Raw genomic sequence first — 18762 nt, forward strand, 5'->3', positions numbered from 1 at the left:
CAGGCTTTCTTCCCTCATTTTCGAAAAAATGTCAAATGCACAAGTGCTCTTTGTGGAGACAATCATCAGATTTTGGGATGCAGGAGTGCTTTGTATGCTCTGATTTCATCACAGAAAATACTAGAAAGACATATACTCAAAGGTTAAGATTTAATAAAATTAGTAAATTTTCAAATTTCACCAAGGACATCATTAGTAGGTGAAGAACAAAATGGCTACTAGCAAAGTTTGGTGCCAATGCTTTGATTCATGCCAAGATGCCAGCAGTTAACCAACCACTGCTTTTGCACCAGCAGTGAGAAGGTCAACACAGTGACATATGCAAATAAAATCTTAATCCTATTATGAAAATAGTTGAAAATATGAAAGTCAAATTTCATTACTTTAAAAATAATAAAGCATTTCATGAGAGACACAAACTCTATAAGAATCAATCAAAATGTTACTAGCTATCTTTGTGTGGTAGAATTACAGGGGATTATTATCTTCCTTTTAGTGATCTCTTTTTATCAATCTTTCAAAGATGAACATATACTTGTGTATGTAAGTTTAAAAGCATGTTTTAAACAGTATTATAAAATCAGGCTGCCTTTTGTAGGGTGTTTGCAGTGGTAATATAACTACAAAAGTATGTAGTTACATTTTTCATGGAATTTTAAACCTGTCTTTTATTTCGGAAACTCAGAAAAAAAGAAAGCCCTGATACCTGGTAATAATGAAGATCTGTCAAAAATCACAGGGGCTTTCAGGGCTATAAGTACCTAAAAAGGTTTTTTTAGAGGGTTTATTTTAGAGTTTTGCAGATGAGAACAGTATACAGAGAGGGGTTTCAGTTAAAATTGTTGCTTTTGACTTTTAAAAATGTTCATACTCATAGAAACAAACCTAGCTACCAAACAGTTCTTCTAGTATTAACTTACTTTTAAAATTACACATTGGTGCCAACAACAGTAAATTATATTAGAACACTAAGTTTTGAAATGATGGTACAATCCTGCCACCTAGAGCTCAAAGAAAATTGTTCATTTCAAACATTACAATGAACGTTGGTAGAACAATATAAGTAACAGTATTTAACTATTAGCCATACTAGGCAGTAAAAATGAGTATCAACAGATCACTTTATTTTAAATACAAAAATGAAAGTTTACTCACGTTCTCAAATTTCTCTATAATTCTAAGCTCTGGAGAATGATTCTTAACCTTGACCTCAAGTACTTTGTAAAACAAGTCAAAGTACAAAAGAAAAAGAATTCTTTCCTTCATATATTCTTTTCTAGTAGCTTTATTCCTACTAAAATGGCACAGTAAACTTAAGGCCAGAATCCAAAAAGAACTGCAAAGAAAACCAGTCTGCCTGGACCAATGTTAAAGTTCACTTTCATCAGTAATCTCATAACTTCTATAAACCTTCCCACCAAATCACCACTGTGAACTGGGCATCAGTGAAGAATTAACATTTAAGGGAAAATTCGGATGTGTGGGAGGAAAAGACAGGTGAAAAGAGGTAAGTGAAACAGAATCAACGCAACCTTTTTGGAGATGTATTAAGATACTAAACATCCAGTATCTTTCAACTTATCTTTCAAAATTTAAAGTACATATCTCCTTTAATCAGCAATTCACTTCTAGGAATTAATCCTTTTGCTATATAGACATAAATGCACCAAGCTGTATGAACGAGGATGTTTTTTAATGCAGTTTTTGTAATCATGAATAGGAAGGGAAGGAGACAGGGAGAAGGGGAGGAGGAGGGAGGAAAGGGAAGGAAGAAAACCCACAATCCTGTAGCAAAAAACAAAACAACTCCATTAATAAGGAATAAACATCCACCTAACAGACTATAACGTATCAAACACACTCAATACATGTTTGCTGACTGATTTTCGTTAAGTTCTCTACTTTGTGAGGAAAAAAATTAATAACGGCATTAATGATCAGAGAGCTTGCCATCAATATTCCTTGTTCATTAGGTTTAAGCAAAAATCTCATCAACAAGAAAACTGTAGATCTCTTTGGATTTACAAATGAGGTGAAAATAAAGGGACTCACGCTTTGTATCAGACTTTTTCATCAGCTTCTCTGGTGACCAACAACCAACCACATGCTAGAATGGAATGGTAAATATGGCCCCTTAGAAGTCTACATTATTACCGATCTGTCAGATATGAACTTGAAACTTCCTCCTCATGGGAAACTTTAACCAGTTTTATAACCAACTGTAGATGAAACACACACACTGACTCTAACGAACAAATAAAATATTTCAATTACCTTTCCTGTGCTCTGTAAGATAGTTGTTCGCGTCCTCCACACCCTTTCTCTGCTGACAATATCTCGGGTCACGTCTACTTCAGCATCCACAAAACTCCTCTGTTTTAGGGCAGTTATATCATCATCTAAGTCAGTCTTGATGGTAGATCGTTTCTTAGCCATAATTTTGGCTTTGATTGCAGCAATTTTTTCCACCGACATAGCTTCGGACAAAGACCTGAAAGCAATTTCTTTCTTAATATTCACAGCAAGGATCTCTTGAGCATATCATAAAATATTCTGTGACATTTTTAAGTTCCTGGTAATAACACTATAAGTGGCAATAATTAAGCTTTCCTTCTTATATATAAAACTGACATATTTGATAACTTATAACTATGTAAGAAAGAGACCCTATAGAAATATTGCACTATAAGCAAACTAGTAATTTCTTAGAAGGAACAATGCAAAAAATTTTTCACATTTTTTTTAACCTTTTGCCCTCCCAATCAGAGAATTTTGCACAAGCTGATCACATACCCTGGGACATCCCTCCCTCACCCTGCCTTTAAAACTGCTTTGCTGAAACCCTTCAGATTGTTTGGGTTTTTTGAGCACAAGTCACCCGTTCTCCTTGCTTGGCCCTGCAATAAACCTTTCTCCGCACTTCCCCCCACCCCCTAAAAAAGCCCTTTTCTATGAGACTTTTACTTGCTAACCCTCCCTCCCACCCATGCAACTTATACACACACACACACATATGTGAGCATGTGCATGCACCACCCTAGAATGGGGGTAAAAATTTTTCATTCCGTGAAGAATTCACAGTTTAGGTTTTCCTCGAAACTTATTTCAAGGTTTCAAATCTATATGCTACAATGTACAACATATCAATTTTATAGATGACAGAGGCTTTTATATGCCACATAAACATATACTCCTTTTAAAGCCTAGAAGATAAAACCATATTTTGAAATTTTCTTTTTCTTTCCTTTATTTTCAAATAACATGTGAAATAGCAAACAGAGCCTATGCTTTCAAAACTATTTAGAAAACAAAAAAGACAACAATGAAAGTATAGATTTCATTAAGATCACAATCTTAAGCTTAGTGTCATTTTTCAAAATGTAAAACAAGAAAAAGAGTTTGGATACCTTAACAACAGTTGATAAAATTATTAGTCTAATCACAAGATGACAATCTTGAAATACGTTTAAACAACATGTGGGAAAAGGACAGGAATTCCTGCAGGTTTAAACATGGTAGTATTACATAGTATGTATTTTATTTACATTAGGTATGAAAGTACTTGCTCAAAGTATATGCTCAATATGCATTAGTATTTGACTCATTTTACATAATAATACACAACTTTCCCTTAAAATCTAAAGCATACCAGCATACCTTGAGCCAAATTCAAATACTTTTCTAAACTATAATCAAACGTGCATTGGACATTCAATCATTGGACTTGTACTTCCAGCCAAGATGAAGTAACAGGGACTGGATTAACTCTCCTGTCTTGAAACAACCAGTCAAAATACATGAAACAATAGTTTACACAATACATGATATCAAGCAATGAAAGACAGTGATCTCTGACGAATGCAAACTAAATAATTAAGTCCTATGAAAGCTGCAGTTTATGGCCTTGAAAGTTTCCAACATGGCAGAGGGAGGAGAACCCAGGCAAAACTGTATTTCCTGATCTGAGAAAATGGTGCTGGGATTCTTCCATAGGCAAGAACAATGCGTATGGAAACTCATAGGCCAGAGTACCTGAGAAGAGAGAGCTGCACAGAAGGTCCCCCTCGAGTATTCCAGCAGAATACTGATTAGCACATAAACAAGTGGAAACTAAAGCTAGGAACAGAACCACCAAGAGTATTAGAGGGAACAGTGTCCAGCACTCACTCAGGATGAATAATAATACCTGTTGCCACCAGCCAGACTGAAGACCTCATATTCCTGGGGCATTAGGTAGAGTACTCAGAATGGTCTCGACTTTGCAGTGGTGGGGAATAACTACTCTAAATTAACATTGTTCAAATAACAAACCTTAAAATCAAGACTCAAAAGGAAAAAACTGTTTCCAAGTGATTTAACTGTGTCCCAAAACAAAGCTAAAGAAAATTTAGAAGAATACAAAAACATCTAGCACTCAACAACATAAAATGCAAAATGTCTGGTATCCAAAGATTATAAGGCATATAAAGGAACAGGAAAATACAAGCCAAAATGAGGAGAAATCTAAACCAAAAACACTATAAACTGACACAGACGTAGGACTAGCAAACAAAGACATTAAAAGAATTAATGCAACTATTCCATATGCTCAACAAGTAAAGACATGGACTGCATATTTAGCCACCTTGTAGAGATAAAAAAAATACAATGTTGGAGACTACAAATGTAATGTGAATATAATTACAAAAGAAAACATTAGTGAACTATAGAAATTATCCAAAATGAACAGAAAAAAGAAGCCAAAAAAAGAAAAGAACCCAAGTGAGCTGTTGGACAGCTTCCAGCAGAATACGAGTAATTAGGGCAGAAAGAGGGAAAAAGAAAAAAATTTTTAAGAAGCAGTACCCAAAATTTTCTAAATTCAATGAAAATTATGAACCCAAAAATCCCCTCAAAAAGCTCAATGGACCTCAAGCACAAGAAAGATGAAGAACACTCCTCCAAGTCATGTGATAATTACATAGCTCAAAACTTGCAATACAGAAAATTTTTAAAGTAGTCAGAGAAAAAAGGGCACATTTAAAGAAACAAAAATAAGGATGACAGATTTCTAATCAGAAACAATGCAATCAAGAAGGCAGCAGTACAACATCTGTAAAGTACTTTAAAAAGACGTAGCTTGGAATTCCATATCCAGTGAAAATTAAAAAAAAAAAAATAGGGAAAATAAACTTTTTCAAAAATAAAAATTAAGTTGAAAGAATCACTAGCAAACCTGCACAAAAAAGAAATGTTAAAAGAAGTCTTTTGGGGGGTGGGGTGAGAAGTCTTTCAGGCAGAAGGAAAAAATATGGGTACACAGGTCTACAACAGTAAAGAAGAGGCATGGAAATTTTTTTCTTATTTAAATCTCTTTAAAAGATAGTTTAAACAAGAATAAGAATGATGCATATTGGTGTTTATAACACACGTATGAGTAAAATATATGACAGCAGTATCACAGAGGCCAAGAGGAGGGAACTGCGAGTGCCTTCTAGCTGAGGCTCCGTGCTTACTCACACCGTGATGGAGCACGGAAGGTGGACTGTGACCCTAGCAACCACTCAAACAGGACAAGAGCATAAACTAATCAGCCAACAAAAAAGACAGAAGGGAATTACAGCATGTATTCATTCAATCCAAAATTAAATGAATTTCCTTTTTGGGGGACAAAATTTTAGTCCCCCAAAAAGGAAAAAAAACAAAGAGACAAACAGAAAACAACAGCAAATTAAAACTAGAATTAAGCATATCAATAATCATGTTAAATGTAAATATTTAACACATGGTACTTTACATAAAAAGTTTATTAATCACTGCTATAAACCAACAAAAGATTTCATGATAAACGAGTGGCTTGGATTATAATTTTTAAAAAGGAAAGATCAATATGGTAACAGAATCAAGAAGCTTCCAAAAAGCATAAGTAGCACAATGGCTTCCAATCCTCCCATCATAAAACATGCTCAAGCATCTTCTGAACTGAAGGCAATGAAGAACACATGTAGACAGCATACTAATATCCCTTTTTTCCATGTATACTTACATATACCTAGACTGTTCAGTTTCTACTAAAGAAATTCTTACCTGATCTGTTCAGTCTGTACAATCCCTTCTTTGTGACCCTCCAAACGAGCAGCCAATCTCTCTTTATCAAGGCGTACACACTCTTCATCCTGAAAATAATCACTCAGTGAATATTTTAAATTTTTATTTAACTTGTAGAACAACAACAACAAAAAACACTGCACATAACTTTTCCTTACCCAAGTTCCCACCTATAAAGTCCCAGGCATCACTGGCCTTTGGTCAATTTTAAAATATTTTTAGTTACATAAAGAGAACAATAATAAATATATGTTGGATCATGTAAGATTAAAACTGACTAAAAGCTTACAAATAAACTTTAGTAAGTTTTTTCTATGATTAAGTGTTCTTCCCATAACATATCATAGCTACTTTTATTCAGAAAGATAACATACAACAAATAAATTCCTTCTCTTCAGGGAAGTTTATAACTAAATTTTATGAGAAGGCTTTGCCACAGTCAAAAATTTCATTTTGGGTCTAGATTTTTTTCATCTGTTGCCCCAGGTCCTGAATCTATCAGCACAGAACAAAACACCAGAAGTGAAACTTTAATGGTTTTCAAAGTATGTTCCTCAAAACATCAGGAGCTTCCTACAAAGTGCCCAGGAGCCACTTCTTATCTGAATTCAACTTTGGTAGCTCGACTTTTACCTCATTTAGAGATTAGAATCTCAGGTAAAAGTCAGTCTGAAAAGTGTTCGGTTACTTAAAAACAAAACTTACTAATTCTGATCTAGTTCAATGCCCACATTCAACAGACAAGAAAACTGAGAACCAGAGTCAGCGTCTATGGCTAACAAATATGAAATTGTATAAAAACCATCAGTACGTTCAAGAGGTCCAGAGAGATGTGCTCCAATTGTGTTCTAACCATGTAAAACTCGAAACAGGCATATTGCTGAGATGAATGCAAAGATTAATATTTTAACAAGCACATTAAATTCTTTCCATTTGTAAGAATGATTTAACACGTATTACTCAAGTTCCTTCGGAAACTGATTTTTTTTTTTTTGGCCGCACCGTGCGCCTTGTGGGGATCTTAGTTCCCCAACCAGGGATCGAACATGGGCCCTCAGCAGTGAAAGCAGGGAGTCCTAACCACTGGACTGCCAAGGAAGTCTCAGGAGACTGATTTTAGAGACAACTGCAGCCTAGGTTTTAACCAGATCCTAAGGCTTCTCTCTGCTAGCATAGTGCCCAGCAGGTCCTCAATATAGATCTGCTGAACTGAAAACTGTTTATGTAATATATCAATAGCTATTTATGTAATTTATTTTAACCCTACAAATGCTCTGGAAAGCATTTTATGATGCTATTTCTTGCTGGTTTCTAAAGTTACCAGATCCTAGCAATTTTGCATTTCTGATATGTTCAATTTTTTTTCAAATAATTAAACCATGAAGTTCACGTTTTTCCAACTAAATGGTATCTCTAAATTCACTTTTTTAAAAAATTTATTTATTTTTGGCTGCGTTGGGTCTTCGTTGCTGTGTGGGCTTTCTCTAGTTGCGGCGAGTGGGGGCTACTCTTCGTTGGGGTGCGTGGGCTTCTCATTGTGGTGGCTTCTCTTGTTGCAGAGCATGGGCTCTAGGTGCGCGGGTTTCAGTAGCTGTGGGTCGCAGGCTCTAGAACGCAGACTCAGTAGTTGTGGCGCACGGGCTTAGTTGCTCCGCAGCATGTGGGATCTTCCCGGACCAGGTCTTGAAGCCGTGTCCCCTGCACTGGCAGGCGGATTCTTAACCACTGCGCCACCAGGGAAGTCCTAAATTCACTCACTTTGTACAAAGTGGGTTATAACTTCCTTACACATAAAGAGAGTTGGGGAAAATTTCAGTTTTACTGCCACAAAATTTGTACCCAGGATAGTGGACTAGGTAGGAGCTACACTGCCTGGGCTCTAATCCCAGTTTTGTGCACCTCAGCAAGTCACTTGTCTCTGAGCCTGTTTGCTCACACATGACATGCACAGTACTGCAGACTTCAGGAGGTGGTGGTTAGGATTACATGAGTTAATGACATACATAAAGTACATACAGTATCACCTAGCACAGAATAACAACGAGCTAATTATCACCATCATCTGAAAAACATCGTGTCTATGTCTCAGAGTATCCTTAAATAAAATTATGTATCTTAGCATCAAATTTTGTCAGTGATTCTACTGTATGTACTTACCAACCAACCCTGTCTCTGCAAGTTACCTTTCTGATCCTTAATTGTGGATGCTTTGCTGTTCATGAAGCAGGCAAAAGGTACAACTATTTGATTTTTATATAAGTGTGAAATGACAAAACTTAAGTTTCTAGTAATGTTAACACTACTGGTGACCCCAAGTGTTATTCCTATACTGGTCATTGATATATAGCCAGTTCAGTCATTTCTCAGATTTTAAGTGTGCCTCTAATACATGATCCTCCATTTTCAGAGGGTTTATATGCAACTGATCTAGGGCTTGTTACAAATTTAAATAAACAGTATTGTACTCATACAATTTAAACTCCAAAAGTTTAATTGTCTTATGCAGTATACGAGCTGGTCAACAAATTTTCTTTTCAACGTTAACTGCATTGCTTACAGGGTTCTATTTAACATGAACTACCCTTGTTTACCAATACTAATATTCCACTTGCTGGCTATAAAATGCTACCAAAAAAACATATAACCTGATATGTCAATATTGGAAGAAGTAACTGGAATAAGGACTTCATGTTCACGCCTCTTCAGAGTGGAGTAAACTCCTATACCACCTTATTCCAGAGGTAGGCACACCACAACACAAAGGCCAAATCTGGCTGGCCATGTTTCATAAAGTTTTATTGGAATACAGCCTCGCCTGTTCATTTATGCATCGCCTGTGCCTGCTCTCACACTACAGCGGCAGAGTGAAAGAGCTGGACAAAGACTACAAGGCCCAAAAGGCCTGAAGTGGCTGCTATCTGGCCCTTTATAGAACAAGCCTTCTGACCACTCATCTAGGCCAACACTTTCATCGTAAGGGTATAAAGACAAAGAAAATAAAGTGATTTGTCCATCACACAGCTTGTATGTGAGAGATCTTACACGATAGCTCAAGCTACTTATTAATCAACTGTTCATTCTAATATTACCACTTTTCCAGGAAAACAAAAGTTCTGAGCACTACTATGAGCAAAGAATTCTTACTACTACATGAGTCCAATCTCCATAAAAAACCTGAATCACTTAAAATAAAGTTCCATTACCTCAATTCGCGGTTTTTTTGCTTCTGCCAAAACTTCATCTGCAGCTCGTTTGACTGTAAGGAAAAAAGAAGTAAATAAACATATAGTTTGGGGACTGGTGTTTGAAAGTTCAATATAAACACGCAACAAGACATACCTTGAGTAGATCTCTGCAGACCTATTTCTAGAGGGGCACTTCTGTCTATACTGGCCGATGTTGCTGAAGATTTAAAAAGATTTCTGTGAGAAAATAAATATTTGAAGACAGGTATTGGATATATTTACAAGGGAATGCTCAAGATTTGTTATATTTCTTACTTTATATATGGTTATTTCCCTTAAAAAATGTTTTAAAGCAGGCTTGTAAAAGCATTTTATTATAAATGATTAATCTGTATTAGAAAGTCTGTAAGAGGACAAACTATTTTTGACCATTTAACTTACAAACTGAGATATCTGACTGAAATCAACTTCAAAGAATATACTCCAATATCACAACACATGTATGTAAAAGTGTATGTAAACATAAATAAAAACATAAACGTATACATATATAAGGGAACAACATTAGAGCACAGCTCTGAATGGGGTGGTGAGAAGTGAGTCACGTGACAACGCAGAGAAACAAAATGTAACACAGAGGGAACAGCAAGTGCAAAGACTCTAAGGTTAGAAAAGCTAAAAGAACCAGGAAGACTGGACTTCTGAGGGCAGAGGAAGACTGGGAGAGGATGAGGGCACAGAGACAGGCAGAAGCACAGTCGCGAAGCTCAGGAAAGGAGGATGGGCTGTATTCTAAGTGTGACGGGAAGCCACAGGATGGCCTTGAGCAGGTGGGTGACACAATCAAGTTCAGAGGCTTTTTCAAAAATAGGTCCCTCTGAGTGGTGAGCAGAGGCTACACTGTAGGAAACAGTGGAGCGAGGACCTTCAGGAGGGCTACGCAATGGTCTAAAGAGGAAGGTGGAGCGGGGTGGGCGTATGATGGTAAGAAGCTGTCATACTTTCAAAGGTAAAGAAAGGACTTGCTGATGGAATGGACGTGAGCTGTGAGAGAAGAGAATCAAAGATTTCTCCAGGGTTGGTGGCCTAAGCAACTGTGTGAATGGGGTACCATTTACTGAGACGGGAACACTGGGAGAACAGACTTGCTGCTTCCGTTCTGTCGGTGGGGAGAAGGGAAGGAAGGACTCGGCACTCTATTGTGGATATGCTACATTTCACATGCCTGTTAAATACCCAAGGGAAGATGCTGACAGTGAATTTCTAAATGTGAAGCTCAGGAACACATCAGTTTTGGAGATAAGGAAGCAAGAAAAAAAAGTGAGGCAGACAATGAGTGGAAAGAGAACCTCCAGAGTCTGGTGCCCCAAACGCCAAGTCAAGAAAGGCTTTCCAAAAGGGAGTAAGCGGTCAACAGTATCAAAGGCTGAGAGGTCAAGTTAGCTGCGAAGCGGAGAGACCAAAGGACCTGCTAGTCCTTAGGTCAGTGCTGAGCTCATAAGGGTGATTTGAGTGAGATGGTGAGGAAGAAAGTCAGACTGGAGTAGATTCAAGAGAGAATCAGAGGCAAAGAGGAGGCAGTAACACCACACAACCCTTGCAAAGAATTTTGTAATGAAAAAGAGAAGACAAATGGACCAGTAGAGAGTAGGAAGGTGGGGGACAGGGGGGCTCAGAGAACTTTTTTAATGAGAGAGACCACGGTGTATGTTCTAAAGGGAATGGTGCAGAAGAAAGAGAACTGATGATGCAAGACAGAAGCAGCAATGTGCAAAGGCAGAGTCTCTGAGAGTGCGAAAGGAGATGAAACCCACACGCAGGGAAGGGGTGACTGGCCCCAAGAGTCAGGTGCATCCACTATAACAGGAAGGAGAAGACAGCATGTGGACACAGCTGCAGGTAGGGGAAGTTTTTAGTGGGAATCCACGATCTCTTCCCACTAATTCTTATTTCACAGGGAAAAAAAAAAGCAACAATGTCTATTTAAGAGTGAGAGCAATTAAAAAATTACTCACATGCTTCACCATTGAGATATCCAAGTAGATCTTTTCGGTCAGGTCTTCTAACCACCGGAATATTTTCAGTCTAAAGTCAAAATTTTAAAATAGATATCAAATCAATAACAATTATAAGAAACTTGGTAAAGATCAACATCCTGTAAAGTCTGAATTTTATTCCAACATATCTTGATAACATATATTTAGAATCATGTTTTTTAGAAAATAATTAGGCTGAAAGAACCTAATAAAATCTTGACAATTTTTAAGCATATTAATTTTGGGTAACTTTATCCTCAAAATTCCAGTAAGATATACAAAAGATAAGCATTAGAAATGAAACAATAACCCTATCCTCTTTGAAATACCAATTACAGTCTTTTTTGTCCCTTGGCTTATTCTAAGCATTTAATTTTACTCATGATGTTTTGCTTTTCGGGACAAATACCATTTTAGTCCCATTGCTTGCTCATTTTATTCAAGGTTTCCAAAGTGCTTTCTTTTCTCACACCCAAACTAGACCTCCTCCAAATATGGCAACTGAACTGTTTCAAGTAAACTAAATGAACCACTAAAACTATATTTTCATAATTAACAATAAGTACATGTTCCAACAACATATACTGAGGAAAAGACAGGCTTTTCAATAAATGGTCCTGGGAAAACTGGACAACTACACGCAAAAGAATCAAATTGGACCACTTCCTTATACCATATACAAAAATAAACTCAAATGGATTAAAGACTTAAATGTAAGAATTAAGAAACAATAAAACTCTTAGGAAAAAACATAGGCAGTGTGTTCTTTGACATGAGTCTTACCAATATTTTTTTGGATTTGTCTCCTCAGGCAAGGGCAACAAAATAAAAAAATGGACTACATCAAACTAAAAAGCTTTTGCACCATGAAGGAAACCATCAACAAAATGAAAAGGCAACCTTCTGAATGGGAGAAGATACTTGCAAACAATAAATCCAATAAGGGATTAACATCCAAACTATATAAAGAACTCACACGACTCAACGTCAAAAAAACAAACAACCCAATTATGAAATAACTAAGTCATGGGAATGTAATGTACAGCACAAGGAATATACTTGATAATACTGCAAAAATTCTGTATGATGACAGATGGTTACTAGACTTATTGTGGTGATTAATTCACAATGTACATAAATGTTGAATCACTATGTTGTACACCTGAAAATATTTTATTACTGTATATTGACTACATTTAAACTAAAAAACAGAAAAAAGAAAATGATTAAAAAAATAGGTATGTGTTGCTTAGGCCCAGGGGAAAAATCAGGAGACTATACAGAAAAATGTTAACGACAGTTGTTTACTTTCTACATTACGTATCTCTTTTCTTATCCTTGAGTGTGTATAAATTTTGTAAGTAGGGGAAAAAAATTGAAAAATTAAATCTGGAAAATGTATCTGTTGTGCTACATGAGTAGTTTTCCTTTAATCTCCTATATTAGCAATTTGTAAAGAGGTAAGCAAAACAAATAAAACTGTATACTTTAGGCACCAAGTTATCCTTGGGCCATGAATTCAATGAATTCTATCATTACCACAATTTTCACTACCATTTTTATAATGTAAATTAAGGACAGCAGAGTACGGGAAAAACATGTGGTTACGGGATTATACAGTTATAAACCCTTTGTTACTTTATATAAGCAACAATGAACAAGAACCCTTAATATCCCTGGCTAACTATCTTATGTTGAGTACTGACTATACTTCACTGCAGCAAACATTCTGCACATGCTCCTCAATGACAGAGATAAACTACATTTAATCACTTAAAATTAATCTGTTTTTAAGAAGTTAGGTTAAAATTTAATTTCTGCTGATGAGTATAAACAAGAGCCCACCGATTTTTTTTGTGCTTGTTTTTAAAAACTAGTCTACATGGAATATCATAAATAGTTAAAATATCTGAATTGATTTTCTTTAAATTACTGTGTCTAAGTATTATAACATACTTCATCATTTGGTCACTAATGAATTATATATACGTTATCACCAACAAAAAAAAGTATGAGTCTATTCACACTAAAATAGGGGCTATGAGTAGGAAAAACTCATTTCAGAAATGGTCTGCTCACAAGAAAGAGCAAATAATACAAAGGAGTTAGGAGAAAACAAAATTTGTAGAACCCTAGACTTTTAGAATTCTGCCCTTTCGATCTGTCAAATATTTAAGAAATATAATAGTTAAATCTTACGTGACCAAAGGTCCTAAGGCCCACAGTTAACAACTACAGAATCAGTTACGTACTACAGCCATTCCCCAGAGACTTAATCTAAACCTATACCAAGTGTCTGGATTATCTTTATTACCCCAAAATGAATGGACTTATCCAACAAAACATTCTAATTAGTGCCTGATTCAGTTTTTAAAGATCTAATATGAGCTCACATAGCTTTATAAAGCGAGATGCTGATATTTTATCTCACTATTTCCAGAGTCTTAAATAGTTTCACCCTACATATTACTTTTTTCAACACATACTTGACACTAAATATATATTTCTTGTTCAGAAAAGCAGTGTTCATACACTCAGATGCAGGAAGCAGGCATCTTTCAAGCATCTGAAAACGAATTTATCAATTAAGTATGAAAAAAGTGTATAAAATTGATTAAAAATTCATTTAAAAAAGCTGTCTACTAAACTTGGTTCTTTTTGATGCCAAAAAAAATTTTTTTCCTTGCAATTAAACTAGATTTCTGAATATCAAGGTCCTTCCACAGGCTCATAATTTTTTTAAAACATCCCTACAAACAGCTTTGAAACTTCTGTTGTTATAAACATTACTCACATCTTACATGTAAAAAACTCACAGATTTAAAAAATATGCATAAGTCACAGTGATCTATCTAATTTTGACCCTCCAGGAGACTTTCATATAGATACAAACAAACTTTTCATTCTTCTGATCTAAAACCCATGACGGAAGTTATCCACACCAAATGATACCAACTATCAAATCAAAAGAGTTTTTAAATGAATTCTACTTACAGCTGCACGTCGGACATAAACAGGATGAGATAGGTGCACATTATTAAGTAGAAATAAGATAGAATCCAATGTGTAGTATTCTCTGGGTTGGCCTTCCTTCCCAGTCCTGAAATGATTAAGACAAGATTTTTACTCACAATTCTAATATAACTCCTTCAGCTTAATCATATGTATTAATTTATCTACACTCACTTTGCTATCCAACGATGGATTTAACATAGCTAACAAAGATACACGTAGAGTATGAAATTTAGTAAGTGCAACTGTCATTTGGGCAAAAGGAACACAAAAGTAGATAGTGACAAAAAGCAAGAAGTAAGGAAAGCACACCATATTCATACTTTATTACTACAGACTTTTTAGAATTTGGCCCAGTTAGGTTCTGGGCTTTGTCAATAGAGAGAGAAACCTAATCAGTTAGCCAGGATCCATAAGAAAAAACAATCAACCTGATTAAAAGAAGCACAACTACGACTTGTGCTAAACTTCCAAGATATGTATCCTGTCTCCTAAGTAAGATACTGCTGAACAACGCTCTTCAACACAACAATTAATTTCAGACATTTGAGTCTTATGACATCCCTCAAATTAAGCCAATGATGTAAAACCAAAACTAATTCTACCTGTAATAAAACAATGTCGTCTAGGAGTGCAAGCTCTATCATTGCAAGCACATACTATTACTTGCTCAACAAATGTTAGTGTCCAATCCCACCCTCCCTATTACATTCTCTCCATCTAGAAATATCAACGTGTTATTTAAATTCATCTGAATACCGCCCAATACAAACAGCCCCAAACCTACTTTTCTAGCCTCTGTTTCCACTTTTCCTCTAAATCAATATATTTCAAACCACACACCACTTATCAATCGTTGTACTGTGAAATATAATATATGAGTCACAACCTGGTATTTCTTTATGATATATAAGAACAAAAAATAGAATGCACTGCATTCAATAAGAATAAATTTTTTAATGTTATGTACATGTGTGTATTTACATATGCACACAGAATAACAGTAAATGAAAATGATCGTATTGGTGTGATACACTGCTGTGAAAGTTTGAAATCTACTATTCTAAGCACTCCTTTCTCACTACTTGCTTCACTGAATGGCTGTCAAAACATTTCCTTTCCAGCTCTCATGCCTTTAACCACACAGTTCCCTCATCCTGGAACACCAAACCCACCATTTCACCCTCAGAATTCCTAACCATTCCTTAAAGCTTATTCATTTGTTCATTCACTTATTCAAGAAAAATCTGTAGCATGTCTATATGCCAAACACACGTCCATGAAACCAGGTAGAAGTGACTGCTCTTTTAAGAGCGGGAATGAGATTCTTATCAAGTTATGTCTTATCTCCTCTACTAACCTCCTCTGAGGCACCGACCCAGCTCCTCACAATTTTTCCTAGTTCTCAGATTGAACAGCCTCGAGTACTCAGCCATTTTTTAAAGAAAAACCAATCAGTTAAAAACCCAATCAGCCCCTAGCTCTTATGGGCGGGGCAGAGGGCTCCTAACCTCTTCTAGTTTGGCACTGCCCAAATCAAGTTCTTTTCCCCAAACTCTTAAAAGTTGTTTTTAAAACCCAATCAAATGCAATTCTGTCTGGGCAAATTCCTTCTGGAAGAGAAAAAACACAGAAAACTCAGAATGATTTCTCCATCAACATTTCACAAAGCTAATTAAATCGTAAGCCCTCGAGGACAAAAGATAAAAAATAAAAAAATTAAAACCAACCAACTAAACTTCCCCTAGCTTTTCATCAACTCTTCCTAAAGCACACTGCTCCCACTCAATCAAACAAAATGAGTATGGAAGTTCTGGCCCAGGTTTCCAGCTATCCAAATGAAACACCACTGAGAGAGACATCACTCAAAAGGCCCCCAACGATGATCAGACATCTCTCTCTCTCTCTCTCTCTTTCCGTAATACATATGTATATATCTATATTCTTTTTCAGAGTCTTTTCCCATTACTCCACTTCAGCAGTAACCTTCTCCCTGAGGAAACTCCTGCCTTCACCTCCAACAGATTCTGACTACTCTTCCAAAGTCACCGAATCTCTTTCCCGTCCTAACTTCAGAGTTGGTTCCCTTCTCTCTGCTTAAGGGAATCGGGAAAGGAGAAAGAACAGATCAGGAGCTGCAAGGGGCCAGCAGAGACAGTTACAGAGCAGCCGCGTAGAGAAAGGAACAACTAAAGAACAAAAAAGAGACTTCTGGGCACCCGGCGGTGCGATTCTTTCTACACCTATGCACGCAGCCAGCACTCGGCACACACGGGCAGAAACAAACCGCCACAGCACCCTCCCCCGACGCTCAGAGGATGGACCGCTGCAGACAGCTCTCCTCCAGCTCCCTCCTCACCTACAAGTGCAACTTCTACTCCTGGGAAAACTTTTTCTCCGGAGCACCGGTTTTCCTCCATCCCCAAAGGGAACGGGGGGAGGGGTTCGGAAAGAGGGGGCCCGGGGGCGCCCAACTCTGCCCCGCCGCCCCCCGCTCCCGGCCGCGCCGGACTCACCCCCAAACCACGTAGTTGGTCTTCACATTCTTGGGCCAGGAGAACTCGCCGAAGATCACTTCGTCCCCTTTCACCACAATCTCCTTCTTCTGAATGTTGTACTGTCGCAGGACGCTGAGCACGTCCGCCATCTTCGCCCCCCTCGCTGCCGCCCGCCCCGGGCTCCGCCGCCGCCGCCGCGCCCGCCGCCCTCTTCGCCTGTCGCCTCAACCCCCGCCTCGGCCGCCGCCGCCGCCGCCGCGAGCCAACTGCAGCCGCACTGGCAGCGGTCCGCGCCTACGACAGCAGCTGAGGAACGAGCCACCCAGGCCGCCGAGGACCCCGCGCTAGCAGGCAAGGCCCCGCCGCGGGCTGCCCGCGGAGAACGCCTGATCTCGCGACGCCAGGGCCCCCAGCGCCGCCGCCCGCCGCCAGGAGGCGCCGCGCCCGCCCGGGAAACGCCCCTCCCAGACTCCCACTCGGCGCGGGGCCGAATCCCGTCCCGAAACTCGGAGCGCGGGGACGCCGTGCACACGTACGGCGCACGTACAGGGCGCATTGCCCGGCGCACGCGCGCGGAGCACGTAACTCATCCTCGCCCTCCCGCCCCGCGCGGCGCGTACGCGGCAGGCGACAGGTGCGCGCGCACCTGCGTGGAGGGTCTGAAACCTCCATCTCTAGAGGGCGCACTGGGTGCTCCACGACCCACCTGGAGTGTGGCCAGTGGCTCTCGGGTCTCTCCTTTAGCCAGGATGGAGTTTGGCGAGAGATTTGCAGAACTGGGATTACCTTCCCAGCTAGATCGGACCCGCCTAGCAAATGGCCTCTAGGTCTTAGTGATTAAGCCCCCTTTGAAGGGACGGGTTTGGCGGGGGGTTGTTTTGGGGGTTGTTTTTTATTACGTGTTTTTGGTGGACTCGCATAGTGGAAAAGACCGCGTCCAGTGGAGATCAATCCCGGGTACTGGTGTTTGTTAGCTGCCTTTTGACCTTGGGCAAGTTACACACCTTCTCACAGCATCAATTGGTTAATGGAGAAAATGGAATTAGTATAAGAAGGTGAAAGCACCTAGCAAATCATCTAAATATCATAAATGTTGGAACTTCCCCCTCAATTCCTTGGGTGGTGACTTTTTCCATCCTGTCCCCTTCTCCCCGCCAACCCCAAAGGGCTACATTTAAATGGCTCCTTTCCAAGATGCTGATAGGAAAGTTAGAGAACACGAACTCAATTTATTGATAGAAATTCAATATACTGTGGCCTGTTTACCTTAATTGAAACATATCCCATAGGCCATTTTTTTAAATTTCTCTTACTATAAGCAGAAAGGAAAAGAAGGCAACTTTGTGATTGACATAACCAAATTCTGTTACCTGCTTTGAAAAGACTCGATTCTCGTTAACTGCCCTACAGAGACATACATAGAAGAATGTGGTTCATTTTTTTCTTCTTTTTTATTGCGGTACGCGGGCCTCTCACTGCTGTGGCCTCTCCCGTTGCGGAGCACAGGTTCCGGACGCGCAGGCTCAGCGGCCATGGCTCACGGGCCCAGCCGCTCCGCGGCATGTGGGATCTTCCCGGACCGGGGCACGAACCCGTGTCCCCTGCATCGGCAGGCGGACTCTCAACCACTGCGCCACCAGGGAAGCCTGTGGTTCATTTTTCTATACACTCTCTAGCCATTTTGCAACTGAATTTGAGAAATTTTGGATATTCTGCAAATGTTCCCATTACTATCGTATTTTCCTAAACTTCACCCCAAACACTCAGGTTAAAAAGAACGTTTTTTATTTATCCCCAGCACTATCTACTCTATTTATACTTGTATCAGAGCACCCAGTACTACTTGACTGCCTCCCCTACAAAACTAAATGACAATAGACCTGTGTCATCCTATCAGAGTGTCTTGTACATTATTTGCCACGTTGTTGGCCCCTTAAAAAAATG

The 18762-nt window shown here is 38.6% G+C and overlaps 1 protein-coding gene across 1 annotated transcript in view; it reads right to left on the minus strand.

Moving 5' to 3' along the window:
* Positions 1-17034, minus strand: part of CDC73 (cell division cycle 73) — a 92211-nt gene extending 75177 nt beyond the window's left edge. Inside the window, exons 1-7 of the mRNA XM_082648736.1 lie at positions 16837-17034; positions 14303-14408; positions 11288-11357; positions 9427-9489; positions 9291-9343; positions 6067-6155; positions 2275-2491 (exon numbers count right to left, since the gene is read on the minus strand). Coding sequence (XP_082504862.1) covers positions 2275-2491; positions 6067-6155; positions 9291-9343; positions 9427-9489; positions 11288-11357; positions 14303-14408; positions 16837-16967 — 729 coding nt within the window. The 5' untranslated portion in view covers positions 16968-17034. The remainder of the gene's footprint in view (positions 1-2274; positions 2492-6066; positions 6156-9290; positions 9344-9426; positions 9490-11287; positions 11358-14302; positions 14409-16836) is intronic.
* Between the last annotated feature and the right edge of the window lie 1728 nt (positions 17035-18762).

This window comes from Grampus griseus (genome assembly GCF_964374135.1).
Source record: "Grampus griseus genome assembly, chromosome: 1".
Lineage (NCBI taxonomy): Eukaryota > Metazoa > Chordata > Mammalia > Artiodactyla > Delphinidae > Grampus > Grampus griseus.